The sequence below is a fragment of the Erinaceus europaeus genome, chromosome 5 (genome assembly GCF_950295315.1).
Source record: "Erinaceus europaeus chromosome 5, mEriEur2.1, whole genome shotgun sequence".
Lineage (NCBI taxonomy): Eukaryota > Metazoa > Chordata > Mammalia > Eulipotyphla > Erinaceidae > Erinaceus > Erinaceus europaeus.
This window is the reverse complement of record NC_080166.1, coordinates 16,591,409-16,609,877: the sequence shown is the minus strand read 5'-3', so window position 1 is coordinate 16,609,877 and position 18,469 is coordinate 16,591,409. Positions and strand designations below refer to the sequence as shown.

At 40.4% G+C, this 18,469-nt stretch overlaps 1 protein-coding gene across 1 annotated transcript in view; it reads right to left on the bottom strand.

Annotated features, from left to right (window-relative positions):
* The window catches only part of DNAH5 (dynein axonemal heavy chain 5), a 243,975-nt gene that overhangs the window by 103,349 nt on the left and 122,157 nt on the right, over nucleotides 1–18,469 (bottom strand). Inside the window, exons 46-51 of the mRNA XM_060191928.1 lie at nucleotides 15,919–16,061; nucleotides 14,315–14,449; nucleotides 4,689–4,811; nucleotides 4,303–4,516; nucleotides 2,951–3,174; nucleotides 476–674 (exon numbers count right to left, since the gene is read on the bottom strand). Of these exons, the coding sequence (XP_060047911.1) occupies nucleotides 476–674; nucleotides 2,951–3,174; nucleotides 4,303–4,516; nucleotides 4,689–4,811; nucleotides 14,315–14,449; nucleotides 15,919–16,061 (1,038 nt within the window). The remainder of the gene's footprint in view (nucleotides 1–475; nucleotides 675–2,950; nucleotides 3,175–4,302; nucleotides 4,517–4,688; nucleotides 4,812–14,314; nucleotides 14,450–15,918; nucleotides 16,062–18,469) is intronic.

The following is an 18,469-nucleotide window of genomic DNA, read 5'->3' as shown; positions in this document are numbered from 1 at the left end:
CCTGCTAGTTACTGTGTGGACTCTACTACTGACAGCTATGAATAAATGTCGAGCACCTGCCTTTGTCTAGCTGGTCTCCCAAATCTACTTCAGTGTCCAAGACCGAAAGACATGGAAATAATTAACGGAGGCAAGAGGAGACAGCTCAGTGTTCGAGCACAGAACTTGCATGCCTGAAGGCCCAGCTTTGATCCCCGATACCATTATATGCCCAAGATGAACAGTGCTTTCATTCCAAGTAAATCAATAAATAAAGCTTTTCAAACTTAAAAAAAAATAAAACTTCACCCTTCAATTTCAAGAGTAGCTCCTCATCTGATTGTTCAATATTTACTAAGTGCCTACTATGCCCCACTTTTCTTATGTTTAAGACTTTTCTTATGTCTAAGAAAAGTTTACTAGCTCTCCCTGCATCCTATCTTCTGTCCGCTGCCACCAATTTAGTGAATTTCAGATCCTGCCCTAGGCTTTTTACCTGTAGCTTCAGGGGCGTCCCTCAAGAAATCTACAAAATAAGTGTCAACGCCACAATCCACCAAGAGTTTCTTCTCTCCGCCAAACTCTTCCTCCACCAGACTCGCTAGAGCCTTGTCAAACCAGGTCACATCACGAGGCCCCGTGAAGCGATCAGCAATGACACGCTTACACTCGTGCTTCCACAGTCTTAGCAGGTCCTGCCGGAAGCGTAAGGAACATGCATGTTAATTCCCATGGTGCTGGAGTCAGGAATGCAAAGGGACCGCGTTAACAGAAGACCATCCTGGAACTAGAGGTGATGATGCTTAGCGAAAGTGAAGATATAAAAGACAACTACCAGGTGGTTCCACTCATCTGTGGAATCTAGAGAACTGATACACATGAACTGGAGAAAAAAAGAAAAAAAAAAGGTTAGGAGTATGGATTGACCTGCCAACGCCCATGTTCAACAGAGAAGCCAGTTCTTCCACCTTCTACACCCCATAATGATCCTGGGTTCACGCTCCCAGAGGGATAAAGAATAGGAAAGCTTTCAAGGGAGGGGATGGGATACGGAGTTCTGGTGGTGGGAATTGTGTGGAACTGTACCCTTCTTATCCTATGGTCTTGTCAATATTTCCATTTTATAAATAATTTTTTAACAAATTCCAAGCAAAACAGAAACAAGCAAACTGTAAGACTTGTGAGAACTAAGGTAGTTATATTTGGGAAGGTAGGGATAGGTTACTTTTTCTTTAAGATGATGGTTGAAATATACTTAACTTCATTTCAAATTGATGGCATTCAAATATATTCAATGGAAAGTACTGTTTTCAATCTTTAAAGCAAAATCATACACAACAGTGTTAAAGTTAACACTAATCAACTAACCAACAAATCAATATTTTGTATACTAGTCTCTTTTTTTAAGAGGCAGAGAAGACCAACAACAACATCAATAACAACAACAATAAAACAAGGGCAACAAAAAGGAATAAATAAATATTTTTTAAAAAGAGGCAAAGAAGTAGGAGAGACAAAGAGAGAGGGAGAAAGAGAGGGGGGGAGAGAGCAGGAGAAAGAGACAGAGACACAGAGAGAGAGAGAGAGAAAGAGAGAAACAGACCACAGCACCAAAGCTTTCTTCAATACAGAGGGAGCTGGGCTCAAATCTGGGTCACACACTTGGCAAAGCAGTGCATGATCCAAGTTATTTCCCCTGCCTTGTGCCTGTCCTCAGTGTAACAAATTAGTCTTTAAACAGACCTACATTTATGCAGTCAGAGCGCAATATAAAATATAGCACATTAACAACTCCCATGTACAACTGAGAAATTGTGAAGGTATATTCACTTACCACAATAGGAAGATTTGCTGCAAAAAATCTGGATTGTCTGAACAAAGAAATTGCCTCCTCTATATCATCTAGGGCCCAAATCTAGCTAAAAGTTGAAGGAAATCATTTTTCAATATGTCTGCCTAAAACAAGAATAACAATTATCTGTAGAAACTCATTATTTGATCCAAATGGCTGGTGGAAAGTTCTTAGCCTGGCAAAATTCTGAAAGTTAGAATATTTTAAGCCATTGTATAATGAAGGATAAAATAATAAACCTTTAATTTTTTTTACCAATTAACATACTCTTTTAGTGCATCTCATTACAGGGAAAGGGAAGAGCATAGGAAATTTACAACGCTGTAATGTAAGAAATGTTGAAAATTGCTTTCCTGCTACATGATGGAAATTGAAAGGATCATGTAAAATAAGGTAAGTCAGAAAGAGAAGGTTGAATACCAGATGACCCCGCTCTGGGGGGAAAAAAAGAGGAAAATGCACAGTAAAACTTAATTGCATGTGGTTTGTTGCAGCAGATTCAAGAACTCACAGGAGAGAGGTGTGAGAGGACAGGAAGGCAGTGAGGACTCCTAGTGGTGGAAGAAGACATGTTGAAGGAACGTGACACCTATAGGGAGATGAAATAATATACACTTGCAACCATCTCCAATAATGTGATCTATTTAACAATGAAAACTAAAATATATTGTCATGGGAAAATAAAATTCTTTTATTCCACTTTTTTTTTTTTTTAGAGAAAAAGTGAGAGAAAGAGGTGAAAGATACCATAGGACGGAAGCCTCCTTCAATGAGGCAAAAGCCAGGCTCAAACCTAGGTTGTGTCCGTACCAAAGCAGCATTTTATGCAACTGGATTATTTTGCAGGCCCTTTCTTATTCTAGTCTTAATGACTGCTGATACTATTTCTTTTCACATAACCTACAAATCCTCTATTAGATTTTTTTTTTTAACTTGGCATACTTTTCCTTTAGGTTAACTGAAAATAAAAAAGCAAAGAAAGGATCCAACCTAAAATACCTCAAACTATTTTCACAAATCCACTAAAACTACTAAGAATATTTTCGGTCAATAAGATAGCTAAGTTACTTGGTTTAGTTTGGTTGTTTGTTTTTTTTTCTTCTCTTGTGTATCACTTACATCTGGTTCACAAAACACTTCTGAAGTCGTGTTCAGCATGCCCTGCCAGATCCTAGACAGATCCCGAAGGTTAAATACGTAGTGGAATTTTGCAGGGGTTGGGAGCATTTTAATCTTCGTCATCTGCCACAGTCGTCGTGTCAAGGGAACCAATTTCATCACCAATCCTCTCATTTCTTCTGAGAAACCTCTCTGGGGACAGTAGTGGCCTGACCCGATCACACCTGAAAAGCAAAGAAAATCACAGTATTCCCAATCAACTAATTTATTTACTTTCTATGTAAAAAAAAAAACAAAAATTCCAGGTCAATAAAAGAGATAGTTAATAGAAATAATAGTCATACATTCTGGTCCAAAGTTAAGATAATTCCCATGTCAGTGGATCCCCAAACCTGGCTCACTTCTGTGACTGAAGGCAGAATGACTTGTTCCACTAGCCGAGGGCACTAAGATGACATTTCAGTCTGCCAGAAATTAATTAGGGAAATTCTAATGAGTTCCTTCTCAGTTGCAGTTTCAGAAATGGTAAATTAATGCCCAACACATAACTTTAGACTCTTTCTTCGAGGAGGAACTCCAACATCAGTTGTAAACTTATTTTCTTAGCTCAGTTAAATAATTGTGGTTTATCTATCAGATGCATGTTTCCTCAGTGAAGTTGTTTCAGAAAATTCTCTGCATTTGCTCAGTCAGTAGCTTAATACAGGATTAGTGTTTGAAGTCCTCTGAAGAGTAGATGCCGACTGACCTTTGCTGTGTGCAAAATTATTATTTTAGGAAAAATTCTGATGTGAGTTGATTAAAGTATCTAAATTCTTGGCATGCTATCAATTTGACCCATATCTCAAATATGGACATCTGTGAGGGAACAATTCCAATATTCTGTGTTCATTTAATAGTTGTTACTCCCTACCCAACTTAATAAACTAGCAGCAGTTAATTAAAGAAATTTATAAGTAGAAAAATATACCTATGTACTCCTGAAAAAAATATATATATATATGAGATAGAAATCAAAAGAAGAGAGGGGGAGAGAGAGAGAGAGAGAGAGAGAGAGAGAGAGAGGAAGAGAGGCTCCTGCAACACTCATGAAGTGTACCGCCCCCTGCAGGTAGGGACCAGGAGACTGAATCCAGATCTTTGCACATTAAAACAGGTGTGCTTATCCAAGTTTACCACCACTTGGCCCCTTTCTTTCTTATACAAAACAAAAAAATAAATACTATGTGAGAGAAGATCAATAACCTTGGGCAACACCCAAGGCTCCTTCTTGTTGGCTTGTCTGGGTGGCTACTTCTCATGGGAACACAGGTGTTCTCCCCTCCCCAGGTCCCACTGGCATTCACGTTTACCAAAGATCTTGTCCATGGAAGCATCGGAGGGCAGTGTGCAGTTAAATATGGAGAACTGCCTCTTGAGTCTCTGGGGTATGTCATTTCGTCCACCCCCAGGATGGATCATGGCAGCCAAAAACTGGATGTCCACAATACTGGTGAACTCTCCGGGCTTCTCTAAGTTATAAAATCCATTCTGTTCCATCAGTTGCCGTACTATTTCATTAGTCACCTACAAAAAAACAACTTTCAGAATGAAAAAGTCATTCCATTCTAGCCCAGAACTAGGTCCTCAGTAATTGCATGTTCGAAAAGATTAAAAAAAAAAAAAAGTCTGCTCATCAAGGAATAAACCTATGTTGAACTGAAGAAATGAAGTGCACAATAGATTCTGATTCAGATACCTGATCTCCCCACTCATTGATTACTGGCATATTCACATCATCAATAAAGACAGTCATCTTCTTTCCTGCAGGGGGGCCATAGGTTGTACCCATACGTTTATCCACATAGCTCTCCATTGTCCTCTGTAAGACAAGAAAGTGGGCAGTAATACGTGTGAAAAATATCTTTTTTTATTTTTTAAATTTTTTCCCTTTTGTTGCCCTTGTTGTTTATTGTCATTGTTATTATTGTTGTTGTTGCTGCTGTCACTATTCTTGGATAGGACAGAGAGAAATGGAGAGAGGAGGGGAAGACAGAGAGGAACAGAGAAAGATAGACACCTGCAGACCTGCTTCACCACCTGTGAAGCGACCCCCCTGCAGGGGGGGAGCCGGGGACTTGAATGGGGTCCATGCACTTTCCGCCATGTGCACTTAACTTGCTGCGCTACTGTCCAGCTCCCATGAAAATATCTTTTAAATTTCCTTTGCCTCATCTTGGCTGAAGCTTAAAGGAATCATGTTAAGTGAGAAAGGCCAAAAAAAAAAAAAAAAGGAGGAATACCACCTGATTTCACTCATAGGTGGAACTTAAGAGAAAAAAAATGACAGAAAGGGAAAACAAAGTACAAATTGAATTGGGTTTGGTTCAAAAGCAAAGGAGTCTGAGGAAGGAGGGGAAGGGAAGTGGTGGAGAGGGCATTGCGGTCCTAGTGCACGATGGTGTAAAGGGCTCTAAGGTGAGGGTGAGAAGTGCTTTGAAGACACGTATCATGGGGAGATGAACCATGGGTCAACAACGACTGTAAACCATGAATCTCCCCCAATAAATAAAGGAAAAACCTATCTACTAATACATGTCTAATCTTTTTCAGCATAACCTTTGAATTAATAAGATTCATTCTGGGGGGAAAAAAAATCAAAACTCCTCTTCATTCTGGATAGCAGGGTATAATGTATCTAAAATTATTCCATGAAATGTTTAGTCTTTGAAAATCTGGTTTAAAATAAGAACAAATGAAATTCAAATCAATGTAAATTTGGAATGATGTGAGACGTCTGTTCATGTTCACTGACTTATGTTGAGTCTTATTAGGCCTACAATGGTGATAAGATAACCTATAACCCCTGGTATCAGAGTCCAGGCTTATTAAAAGTTTTCTTCTAGTCAAAGACAAAATTAGAAAAAAGAAGAAGAAGAAGAAAAAAAAAAAGCTGTTCTCTGGGAAGCTCTCTACCATGTGTGTTCTGAGCTGCAGGCTCCATGAATTTGCAGACTGCTTCCTCTCCACTGAGAAGACAGACAAACTAGCTTCTCTTGTATGACTCATCCAGATCTTCCACTGCCTTGAGGAAGATAGTATCATACTCAGCCATTTCTCATCCCCGGGCCCAAATGGGAACATTCCTATTTGTGTCTCTTCTCTCCTTTCTCCAATCTGAACTCAGATGGTACAGAAGAAGATGAGTGTCAATAAAAATAAATAAATAAATAAATAAACAAAAATAAAAATTCCCCAGAAATCTGAACAAGAACATTAAAACTGATTAAACTGGTGTGTTATATGTCAATGATAATGCAACTTAAAAAACAAATTGATGGGAAGAGTGTAAAGGATTAGGAAGACAGAAGAAAAGGATCCCCAAGTATTGGCCATGGTATTCTCCGGCCCGTGACTGTACAGTGTATTGGAACATCCATTAATGGTTCCAAGTGCAGACATTGTGAAACCAGAGCCAACCCTGCAGAGAAGACAAAAAGAACTTGGAGGATCTTCTGTACCAGACGTTTTGCCTGGAGGAACGTATTTAATCCCAACCACTAGAGAAATGCAGTCTCATTTTGTCCTACATTATATCTTACTGTCTTTCAGCCACCAAGCTGCAGATGCCACTACAGTGTCAACCTGACTTTTCCCTGGGCAGACAACCTCACCTACATGCCCCAGGACCTCACCTCCCCAGAGCCCTACCCAACTAGGGAAAGAGAAACAGGCTAGGGATATGGAGAAACCTGCCAACATCCATGCCCAGCAGAAGAGCTATTACAGAAGCCAGACCTTCCACCTTCTGCGCCCACAAAGAAATTTGATCCATTCTCCTAGAGGGGAGAAATGTTAGAGGAAGATGACAAGAAGGTTCTGAACCCCCATTCCACCAAGACCCGAAGTGTTTGTCACCAGGAATCTTGCTTTCATACCATCACTAAGAGGGAGAGAATGTGGAAAACACCAGAGGGAGTCAGGCACTGCTTCTCTTATCTGAGAGAAAAGAGGACATGCTGAAGCAATAATAGGTGCAGGGATGACTTAGAAAAGAAGTGAAGGGGAGTCGGGTGGTAGCACAGCAGGTTAAGCGAAACACAAGGACGGGCACAAGGATCCCAATTCAAGCACCCGGCTTCCCACCTCCAGAGGGGTCGCTTCACAGGCAGTGAAGCAAGTCTGCAGGTATCTATCTTTCTCTCTCCCTCTCTGTCTTCCCCCTCTCTCCATTTCTCTCTGTCTTATCTAACAACAATGACATCAACAACAACAACAATAATAACTACAACAACAATAAAAAAACCAACAAGGGCAACAAAAAGGAAAATAAATAAATGTAAATATTTTATATATATTATATTTTATTTTATTTATAGATATATAAATAAAAGAAGTGAAGGTAGGACCATAGAAAAATGGGGGATGATGTTGTTTTCGACGGGCTATGTTGTTTTCAATGGGCTGGCTTCACGGGCGGGTAACAGACGACCAGGGACTCATGGTTGAGCTGTAGGCAGTATCTCTTTATTCATGCAGGACGCAGCACAATCTAAGACGAGCTAAGCTAAACTAAAGGTACTGTAAAACTCACAATGCTGTCTTTATATATACTTGCGAAGTAGGGTGATAACAGGATGTGACATAGAGAGGGTGGAGAGAAAAGTGACTGGTGAAAATCAGAGTGTGACAAAGAGGGGGCAGATTAGGCGAGAATCCTATCACTGAACCACAAATGCCCTGGAGGGAGGGTGGAACTTGTTAACAGTGGTTATGTAAATAGAATGAAGTGGTTATGTAAATAGTGTTAAGCAGGGGGGATTTAAACCAAATGAAACAGAAAGGGTCTCATGCATACCAACAGGATGATAGATAGATAGATAGACAGATATGAAGTCAGCCCATATCTGTGACCTTGAGAGAACTAATGCAGTTTCCAGTAGAGGGGATGGGGACACAGAATTCTGGTGGTGGGAATGGCAAGGAATTATGCTGCTATTTTCTTATAATTTTGTAAATCAATATTAAATTACTAATAAAAACCTTAATTTAAAAAGGAGAGAAAAGAAAAAAATCTAAATAGTAGCCACTATTTGGTGACATGTTAAAGATAATGAGTAGGAGTGGAAGCTTATTCAGTTATTTCCTATCTTTTGCGGTAAAATACATTCTCCTCCTACCAAAAGACAGAATTTTTTTATTTCAGGATATACAAAAGGCCACCTCAAAATTACTTTACGGGGGCCAGGTGGTAGCGCGCCGGGTTAAGCGCACATGCCAAGAAGCGCAAGGACCTGAATAGGATCCTGTTTCTAGCCCCCAGTTGCAAAGGGTTCTCCTTGCCAGCAGTGAAGCAGGTCTGCAGGTGTCTGTCTTTATATTCCCCTCTTTGTCTTCCCCTTCTCTCTCAATTTCTCTCTGTCCTATCCAACAACAATGGCAGCAATGACAACAATAACAACAACAATGGCAACAAAATGGGGGGAAAAAATGGCCTCCAGAAGCAGTGGATTCATAGTGCAGGCACGGAGCCCCAGTAATAACCCTGGAGGCAAAAAAATAATAATAAATTACTTTACTAGGAATAATGAAAGAATGTACACATTGCATTCATCACGCTCTGGGTTTGGCTCTCTGCACCACAAAAAATGAGAAAGTACTCTAGTTATTGTTTCTTTCTTTCTTATTTACTCTTTCATATAGAGAGAGGATAGATAAGATACAGATATATGAATATACATATGATTATATATATAACAAACTAATAATCCAGGAAATAAAATAACCATAAACTGAAGATATAAGCAAAAGGCTATGCCTTTGTCTTTCAGAATCTTCAGTCTGACCATCCCAAACTGTGAAGTGTCCATCATCAACTTTGCGAGTAATAGCAAGAGAAGTGAAAAGTTGTCACCATTTTTAAGTAGAAAGACGTATAGACATGTCACGAGCCATTCAATTACCAAACAAATCTTCCATGGCGACAGGACAATGGCAGAAAGAATTTCCCACTTCCCTGGCATAAAAACAAACTGTTTAAAATAATGCACTAGGCTAAATTTAGCACTGCTTTGCAGTGAATTTAAATGCATAAGGCAATTAATAATCTCCTGACACCTCCATAGGGCAAACTAGAGCCCTCCAGACAGTCCCTGTCTATTAATGAGAACTCACAGACACATGAAAATTTGATATCTCGGGGCCTTCTAAGAGCTAAAATGTCATAGGTGAGTTCTGTAGGTTTGCAGAGAATAATAGCCACATTCTTGCATTCCTTCCCTTTCATTCTAATTCTCCCTTCTCTGCAATAACAGGAAATTACTAGTAAGCTCCGTATGTCATAAAATGCTAAGTTAACAAAAAAATTTAAACAAAAAAAAAAAAAAGGAAGATGAGGAACAAAATGGCTGGTGAACCTTAAGTTGAGACCTCCTTTCGACATTCATAATGGATGCCCATTCATCTGGGAGTCTGGTGAGACTTCCTGAAAGGTCAAGCACAGTCACTTCCTGCTCTAGCCCATCACAAGTCTTTTTCGAAATGTTTGGATCCTCCCCCCAAAACCAACATGCCCAACATAAATGCCTCTTACTCATTAGGGAGTTTGCACCCTTGGTGACTGTTTATCTTGGGAATAAGTACCAACTACCTAGTCATTTCATCCAAACATTTCCACGCCCATCCCTGGTTGATCTTTCCTATTGTAATCTCAACGTTTTGTGTTTGCTTTTAATGTGGTGCCTCCTCTTTCAACAGTGGTATGCCCTGGGTCAGTTATTTGTCTTTCTCCTGGGAATGAAGGCCACATCCTCTTCAACTGTTCCTCCTGCCTCCTATCAGTTCTGGAAGCTTCTTGAAGAGTCATGTACATAAACTGTACTGGGTGATTTACAACTTTATCCATAATTTTCTGTCTATCCAAAGAAACCAATCTAGATAATTCTTCCTTCCTTTGGGGTATCTTGTAATCCACATTAGCCATGATCTCTCTGAGCTGTATTCATCTATCTAGTCTATTCTAGTCATCCATTGTTTGGGTGGTATAAACACACCAGGGGCGGTCAAGTTAATTGAGCCAAGTTACTCATCTACCTGATCACTGTCTGTCTTTCTCAACTGGAATACAAAGAAGGTAGCACCTTACTGATATTGCAAATCACTACATCCTCAGTATTTAGACACCTCAGGACACCACTTCCCAGTAAATAGTTGATACATAAATAAATAAAAATGAGAATCCTGGGAGTCATCTGGAATTCTCTTCTTTTCCTCTCTCTCTCTTCCAACAAAATCCATTTGACCAGCAAGTCTTGTTAATTCTACTTCCTGACCAAAACTTGAATTCTTTTGATCACTGCTGTTTGTGGTATATGTATGTATTATTAGAAAAGTACTTTGAGTCTGCTTATAGTTTGCTCTTATTAGATCATTCTTTTTTTTTTTTTTTCCATTTACTGTTTTATTCTTGTTGATTTATTATTGCCTCAACCATGAACGTTTTCTGCACTTTACCAGCTAGGCTATCTCTCCTAGAAGCAAGAACGAAGTTTCTACAGGCTAGGGATATGGATCCACCTGCCAGTGTTCATGTCCAGTGAAGAAGCAATTACAGAAGCCAGGACTCCTACCTTCTGTACCACTAAAAGAATTTTGGCCCATACTCCCAGAAGGGGAGAAATGTTAGGGGAAGATGACCACTGGGCTCTGAACTCCAATTATATCAGGACCCAGAGACAGAAGAAGGAAGGACATTTTAAAGTAGTAATAGGCATAGGTGTGACTTAGAAATGAAGAGAAGGCAGGAACAGAGAAACAAATGGGTAAATATATATGTAGATAGTTATATAAATAATAGTCAATGCATATCTGCAACCTTGGGAGAACTACGGTAGCTTCCAGTGGAGGGAGTGGGGATACAGAATCCTGGTGGTGAGAACAGTGTGAAATTAGACCCCTGTTATCTTAAAATTTTGTAAATTAGTATTAAGCCATTAATAGAATTAAAAAAATAAATAAAGTTTTCAAAGAGGAGTATGATCCTGCTCAAGATTTCAGTAACTCCTCACTAGTGATGCTCAGGAATTCCATGCGAAGAGGGAGACAGCCTTAGCTTCCACATCATCCAGAAATCCTTCTCTGACCCATCTATTCAAAGAACACAAAAACACTAACGCAAAAAGATAAATACGCTCTCATGTTCACTGAAGCACTATTCACAACAGTCAAGCTATGGAAGCAACCCAAGCATCCATCAAGAGAGGAGAGGATAAGGAAGCTGTGGTCTATATACACAATGGTAAGTCACGCAGGTGTACAGAAAGGATGAGATGGGGTGGAGGAGACAGCAGAATGGTTACACAGAGATTCTCAGGACTGAGGCTTCACCACATTTTCTCCCAGGACCTATTCATGGTGGAAGCTGAATGGCTGGCAAATCTTTTCTCTCTTGCCTATTTTCCACTACAGTTTTTAAGAACCGAATCTTCTGATTTTGTAAATCCAGCAAAAAGAGCCCTTTTTATTTTGACAATAGAGCACATGTGTAACCATCTACAAGGACCAGGGTTCAAACCCCCAGTCATCACCTGCAGGGAGCAGGAAGGGGGGTGTTTCAGGAGTAGCTGCAGGTGTCTCTTTTTCTCTGTCTTTCTTCCTGTCTCCCTTTCTCTGTGTCTCACCTTCTGTTGTTTTAAAATATGCCAGGAATGGTGGAATCACTGTGCATCCTTGTGGCATAAAATGAAGAGTCTGTTCTCCTAAAGGGAAAATTTTAAAGTAGAGCACTATCAAAGGAAAGTGTGCAACGTATTGAATGTGTTGTCCTCCAAACACAGCGATGCAACTTCTGAGTCTCAGCAATTTGAACTTGACCTTCCCACCAGGACACAGTGTAAATGGTCTCCATTTGACAGAAGGCTAACAAGAATTGGAAATTCCGTCTAACAAAGGAGCATGATGTCATTGTCAGGCTGGTTTCAAAACTGAATCAGTTATCTTAGTTTATTTGCACTCTGCATTCACTACTTAAAGTAAATGGTAAAAAGTCAAGATTTATCCACATTCTCAACAATTTTCCACTGCCTTTCAGTGGTTCCCTTCGAATAACTAAAAAACAAGAGTTAATCAATAGCAAAGTTCTTTAGATTTGGATTCCTCTAAAACATCTCTTAAATTTATGAAGTGTGCTTTGTTTTTATTAATGGAGTAGTGTTTTTAGAAAGGTATCAGAGATGACTTGCAAATAATTAGAGGACATTTAGGGATTACCCCCAGTATCAATGAGGTCCTGTTTTAAATCTTGATTATATATATATATATATATATATATATATATATATATATATATATATAGGATAGACAGAGAAATTGAGATGGGAGGACAACCAAAGGATGGAGGGAAGGAAGAACAGTGGGAGGGAGAATGTGTGCAATCCTGCTTTACCACTCCTGAGGCTTTGCCCCTTGTAAGCGGGGAGGGTGCCTGAACCCAAGTGCTTGCATATTACAATGTGTGCTCTACCAGGTGTGTGGCGCCACCCAGTCCCTTAATAGGATCTTTTAAAAATAATAATAATAAGGCACAGGAGAAACAGAACCAGTCAATGACTGCAAACTTAAGTATTTCTTAGCAAAGACAATGCAAATTTGAGAGGTGTAGTTCTGTTATTTCTCTATGATTTGATGGAGTGAAATATTTAACATGTGAAGATTCTAAGGTATCATTCCTTGTGGCAGTTATGGAAGCAACTATGGAATGTAAAATCAAGGAACAGCATGGAAGTGGCATTGTAGAAGCCAGCGTCTGGGAATGGAATAGACTCTAGACTGGGAGAGAATTGGAATGGAACCAAGGCCAGGTGAGGAAGTTTATTGAGTATTATGTAGAAAGGATGATTATTAAAAGGGGGGGGAAGTTTTAGGTTCCTTATTATTTAACAATTTGTTCTGTTTTCTATCTTAATGCCCCTTAATAGGAGCATTTTTCAGCCACCAAGTTCTAGATGTTATCATGATGCCAACCTGACCTCACTAGGAAGATGACCTCACCAATGTGTCCTGGAACCCCACCTCCCCAGAGCCCTAACCCACTAGGGAAAGACAGAAACAGCCTGGGGGTATGGATCCACCTGTCAATGCCCATGTCCAGTGGAGAAGCAATTGCAGATGCCAGACTTTCCACCTTCAGCTCCCCAGAATGATCCTGAGTCCATACTTCTAGAGGGATTAAAGAATAGGAAAGCTTCCAATGGAGGGGATGGGACACAGAACTCTGGTGGTGGGGATTGTATGAAATTTTACCTCTTGTATCCTATGCTCTTGTCAATATTTCCATTTTAAAAATAAAAACGGAAGCAGTGATGCAAAAATTATTTCTTTATGCCATAAATAGCCCTTTAATCAAGAGACTCATAAAAATGACACCAGCATGTCTCAACTAAACACTGAAATAATAGTAATACTCACAAAAAGCAGATGGTAAGCAAAGAAAGTCGATTTTGGTGGGAAAATAAACTGTGTTTTTCCAGGCAGGTTTTTTTCATTTTTGCAGTTTTTTTGCATAGATATTCTAAATAGGGTTGAGTTATTTTTTTGAATATTACACAATGTTTCTGTCTTCCCCATAATTTAAGATTATATGCTGCAATGTATCTAGGGAGATATTATATTTAATTCAATAATATTAAACATGGAAGATAAATGTAGTGGTTTTACCAAGGCTACAAATATGTCGTTCAGTGAGTACAGGTAGAATAACAAATAGAGTCAAGCCTCCGAATTTTTTATATGGTGTTGGGAATGAGCCCAGGACCTCATACATAAGGGATACCACTGCTGAGTGGCTTAAAGCTTTTAATTTTTTTATTTACAGAAAGAGAGAAGGAGAGACACCATTGCATCATTTCACCATGCCTAGAGAATCCTTAGTGCTGCCCACAGTACTCCTGTTTGATGGCAGGTCTCAAACCAATGATTCTGTGCATGGTAAGAACAGAACTCTGGGGGTTGGGTGGTAGCATGCTGCATTAAGCACTTGTAGTGTGAAGCTAAAGGACCCACACAGGGACCCTGGTTCATGCCTCCGGCTCCCCACCTTCAGGGGAGTCACTTCGCAAGTATTGAAGCAGGTCTACAGGTGTCTATCTTTCCCCCTCTTCTCTCAGTTTCTCTCTGTCCTATCCAATAGCAACAACGAATGAAAGAAAAAAAAAAAGGTCAACAGGAGCAGTGGATTCATAGTGCAGGTACCGGGCCTAGGAGATAACCCTGGAGTTAAAAAAAAATAAAAAAATAAACCCTCTACCAGGTTTAGCTATTTCTGGTCCCCTAGGCCTCAAAATTCTGCTACAAACTTGGGCTTTATGAGAATCCCCCAAGAGTCAGTACCTGAAACATCAGTGGGGTGGTGGCAGACGAGAAGTTCAGGCTCTTGACCACGTGGCCCTCGGGATCATACTTTGACATGAATCCTTTAACGATGACTGTTTTGGCTGTTCCTTGCTCCCCAATCAACAGCACAGCCTGGGATGGAAATTAAAATAGAAATCCAATAAGATCAGAGCCATGCATTGAGCTATATCTCCCCCGACCCCCCCCCCCCAAATTCCTATGCCTAAAAAATCAACCTCAAGTATTCTAAAATGTGACCATATTGGGGAGAGTTTTTGAAAAGGGGTTATTACGTTAAAATGAAGATGGGCCCCAGTTCAGTCTCTGGCCACCATCCTTAGAGATGAGGGCGTCTGTACACAGGAAGCCCAGAGAAAGCTCATATGAGAACAGAGCGAGATGGCAGCCGTCACGAGCCTGGAAGAGTTCTGCAAGAAGCTAAGCCTTTAGTTTATGGATACGTGTGCACATAAGCTCTCTCTCACTGCAAAATATATACCTGAAAGCAGTAGTACACTAGAGTTTGCAGTGAATACCTCCCTAACACTTCCTCTCCACTATTCCAAGCTTGGGATCCATTATTGCTCAACAAATTGTTTGGCTTCGTATGTTAACTCTCTTTTCAATCACCAGGTTCCAGATGCCACCAGGGTGCTGGCCAGGCTTCCCTGGATTGAAGACCCCACCAATGTGTCCTGGAGCTCAGCTTCCCCAGAGACACACCTTACTAGGGAAAGAGAGAGGCAGACTGGGAGTATGGACCGACCAGTCAACACCCATGTTCAGCGGGGAAGCAATGACAGAAGCCAGACCTTCTACCTTCTGCAACCCTCAACGACCCTGGGCCCATGCTCCCAGAGGGCTAGAGAATGGGAAAGCTATCATGGGAGGGGGTGGGTTATGGAGATTGGGTGGTGGGAATTGTGTGGAGTTGTACCCCTCCTACCTTATGTTTTTGTTCATTAATCCTTTCTTAAATAAAAAATTAAAAAAAAAAAAAAAGAAGCTAAGCCTTCCGGGGCCAGATGGTGGCACACACAGGTTACAGTGTTACCCAGGTTCGAGCCTCCAGTCCCTACCTGCAGGTGGAAAGCTTTGCAAGTGGTGAAATAGTGCTATAGGTGTCTCTCTGTCTCTCCTCCTCTCTATCTCCCCTTCCCTCTCGATTTCTGGCTATCTCTATCCAATAAATAAATAAAGATAAATTTAAAAAAAGAAGCTAAGCTTTCCAACACCTTGAAATTGGACTTCCAGCCCTCCAAGACTATGAAATAAACAATCATCTGCTGTTTAAACCAGCAAGTCTCTGGTATTTTGTTATGGTAATCTTGGTAAAGTAAGATAGTGATCAAAACAGAAAGATTTCTCTTGGGGGAAATAAGTCCAGAGTCACTTTCAACCACATCTGAGAAACACTCAGTTATGAATTAGAACAATTCAGCACTAGTGGCATTCCCAGAGATTTATAGAAGTGTTTTCAGTGGGCTCACAGAGTCATTTCTTCCAGATGGCAGCATGAAACATTTTAAATAAAAGCAAGATGCCTTGTGTTCCCAAGTGATGTTTGAAGTTCTTTTCTCAGAAAAGAGCCAGAGACGTACCTTGCCCTGCTTTGCGATGGTTTTTATCAGAAAGTCTGTTCTTACATTGTCAACGTTCGGCACCAGAATGGAGCCATATTCTGGGGAGCTGTCGGACGGATACACGTATTCCTCAGTGCAGGTGTTCCAATGCCTCCACTCACCTGAGAAGGCCAGAGAGAGCATTTACATCTTCATCTTCCCACCAGCACAGCAACTGCCAGCTGATGAGCAGACATTGATAGAGAAAGGTTCTCAAAACTCCCCATTAAGAAAGGAAAATAAACATCATTAGAATCAAATATCTCGGTATGTGTCAGCAGAGTCAAAATTCCCTATGGAACTTTTTCAAAGCAGTAGTGTTAGGAAATATTAAGAAGATATGAAACCTGCCACCTGTGACAATAACAGTCTTCTAAATCAATATGTCCACCCAGGAGTAGGGGAGATAGCATAACAGTTATGCAAAATACATTCACATGCCTGAGGCTCTGAAGTCATAGGTTCGATCTCTTGTACTACCATAAGCCAAAGTTGTGCAGTGCTCTGGAAAAAGAAATTTCAACTGTGACAAGAAAAGAAAGGAAGGGAAGAAGGAATGAAGGAATGAAGGAAGGAAGAAAGGATGGAAGGAAGGAAAGAAGGAAGGAAAGGAGTGAAAGAAGGGAGGGAGGGAGGTTGCAAAAAGGTCTGGTTTGATCATACTGTGTATACGAATTTACAGGCAAGAGTTAAGTATTCCAGCTCCAAAGCGAAGCACGGTCCCTCCCAAGGGAAAGAGAGGTTTTTTTGTGTGTCTTTTTTTTTGTTTGTTTTGCCTCCAGGGTTATTGCCCGGGCTCGGTGCCTGGACCACAAATCCATTGCTCCTGGAGGCCATTTCCCCCCCCCACTTTGTTGCCCTTGTTGCTTTATTGTTGTTGTGGTTATTATTATTATTGTCATTGATGTCATTGTTGCTGAGTAGGACAGAGAGAAATGGAGAGAGGAGAGGAAGACAGAGAGGGGGAGAGAAAGAAAAGATAGACACCTGCAGACCTGCTTCACTGCAAGTGGGGAGCCAGGGCCTCGAACAAGGACACTTACGCCAGTCCTTGTGTTTTTGCACCATGTGTGCTTACTCTACTGCACTACTGCCCGACCCCTGAAAGAGAGTATTTTTTAAACTATCTTAAAATCTTCTTTTTACATATGTAAGCTTTCTATTGAAAGTGAGAAGAACAATTCAGATAGCCAGGAATGTGGTGCATCAGGCAAGGCACAGGACTTGCACGTTTAAGATCCCAAGTTTGATCCCTGGTAACACTAGTGTTTTGGTCAGTTCTCTTTCTTATAAAATAAACAAGTCAGAGGCCAGGTAGTGGCACACTGGGCTAAGCACACACGTTACCAGGCCCAGGGACCTGGGTTAGAACCCTTGTTCCCCATCTGCAAGATGGAAGCTTCATGAATGGTAAAGCAGGCCTGCAGATTTCTCTCTTTCTCTCTCCCTCTCCCTTCTCAATGTCTCTCTGTTCTATCAAGTATAATAAAAAGGAAAAAGAAGAAAAAAATGGCTACCAGGAGCAGTGGATTCATAGTGCAGGCACCAAGCCCTAGCAATAACCCTGGTGGCAAATAAAAAAAAATAGTAAACATTTAAAACTGAATATTCTAAAATAGAATGTGTCACCTCAAATCATTTTTAAATGCCTACTCACATAAGCTTTTCTTTTCTTTTTTTTTTTCTATACCCACCCACATAAGCTTTTCATGGAACTAAAAAACAATAGCTCTGAAAATGAAGTTACAAACACACTGTGTGCATACACACACAAACACGAAATACTTCACACATTTAGATATGGACCTGTATGTATGTGGGCCTGCGGACACAGAAGTGGAGTCTACACAGAGATACAGGCACAGGGTACACAACCATAGTCGGTGAGGATAGAGTCGGTGCTTTGTCCCTTTTATGTAAAATGCTGACTGTGTGACTGGATGACTATAATAGGTCTGACTAGAGGGTTTTTCAAAATTTGTTTTGGGTTCATTAAAATAAATGAACTAAGTCGATGTAAGTTCGTACACATGATGTAATTTGCAAAGAAGTATATTTAAACTGCAGAGACATACATTTACAGAATGCATACAAATATATGAAGTTATAAGACACAGTATATTTAACTAGAAGGAAGTGCACATCTGAAGCACAATAAAGATAATTTTTTGAAAAAGAGACACGAGTGGACAGCATTCTGGAGACTCTCAGAAGGCTAGAAATGGACCTGCCCTATGGCCCTGCAAGTCCTCTCCTGGGGATAGATCCTAAGGAACCCAACACACCCATCCAAAAAGATGTGTGTACACACACATTCTTAGCAGCACAATTTGTAACAGCCAAAACTTGGAAGCAATTCAGTGTTCAACGATAGCTGAGTGTCTGAGCAAGTTTTGGTCTAGATACACAATGGAATACTACTCGACTATTAAGAATGACAAATTTTGCTTCTTCACCTCATCTTGGATGGAGCTTGAAAAAATCATGTGAAGTGAGAAAAGGCAAAAGGAGAAGGGTAAATACAGGATGA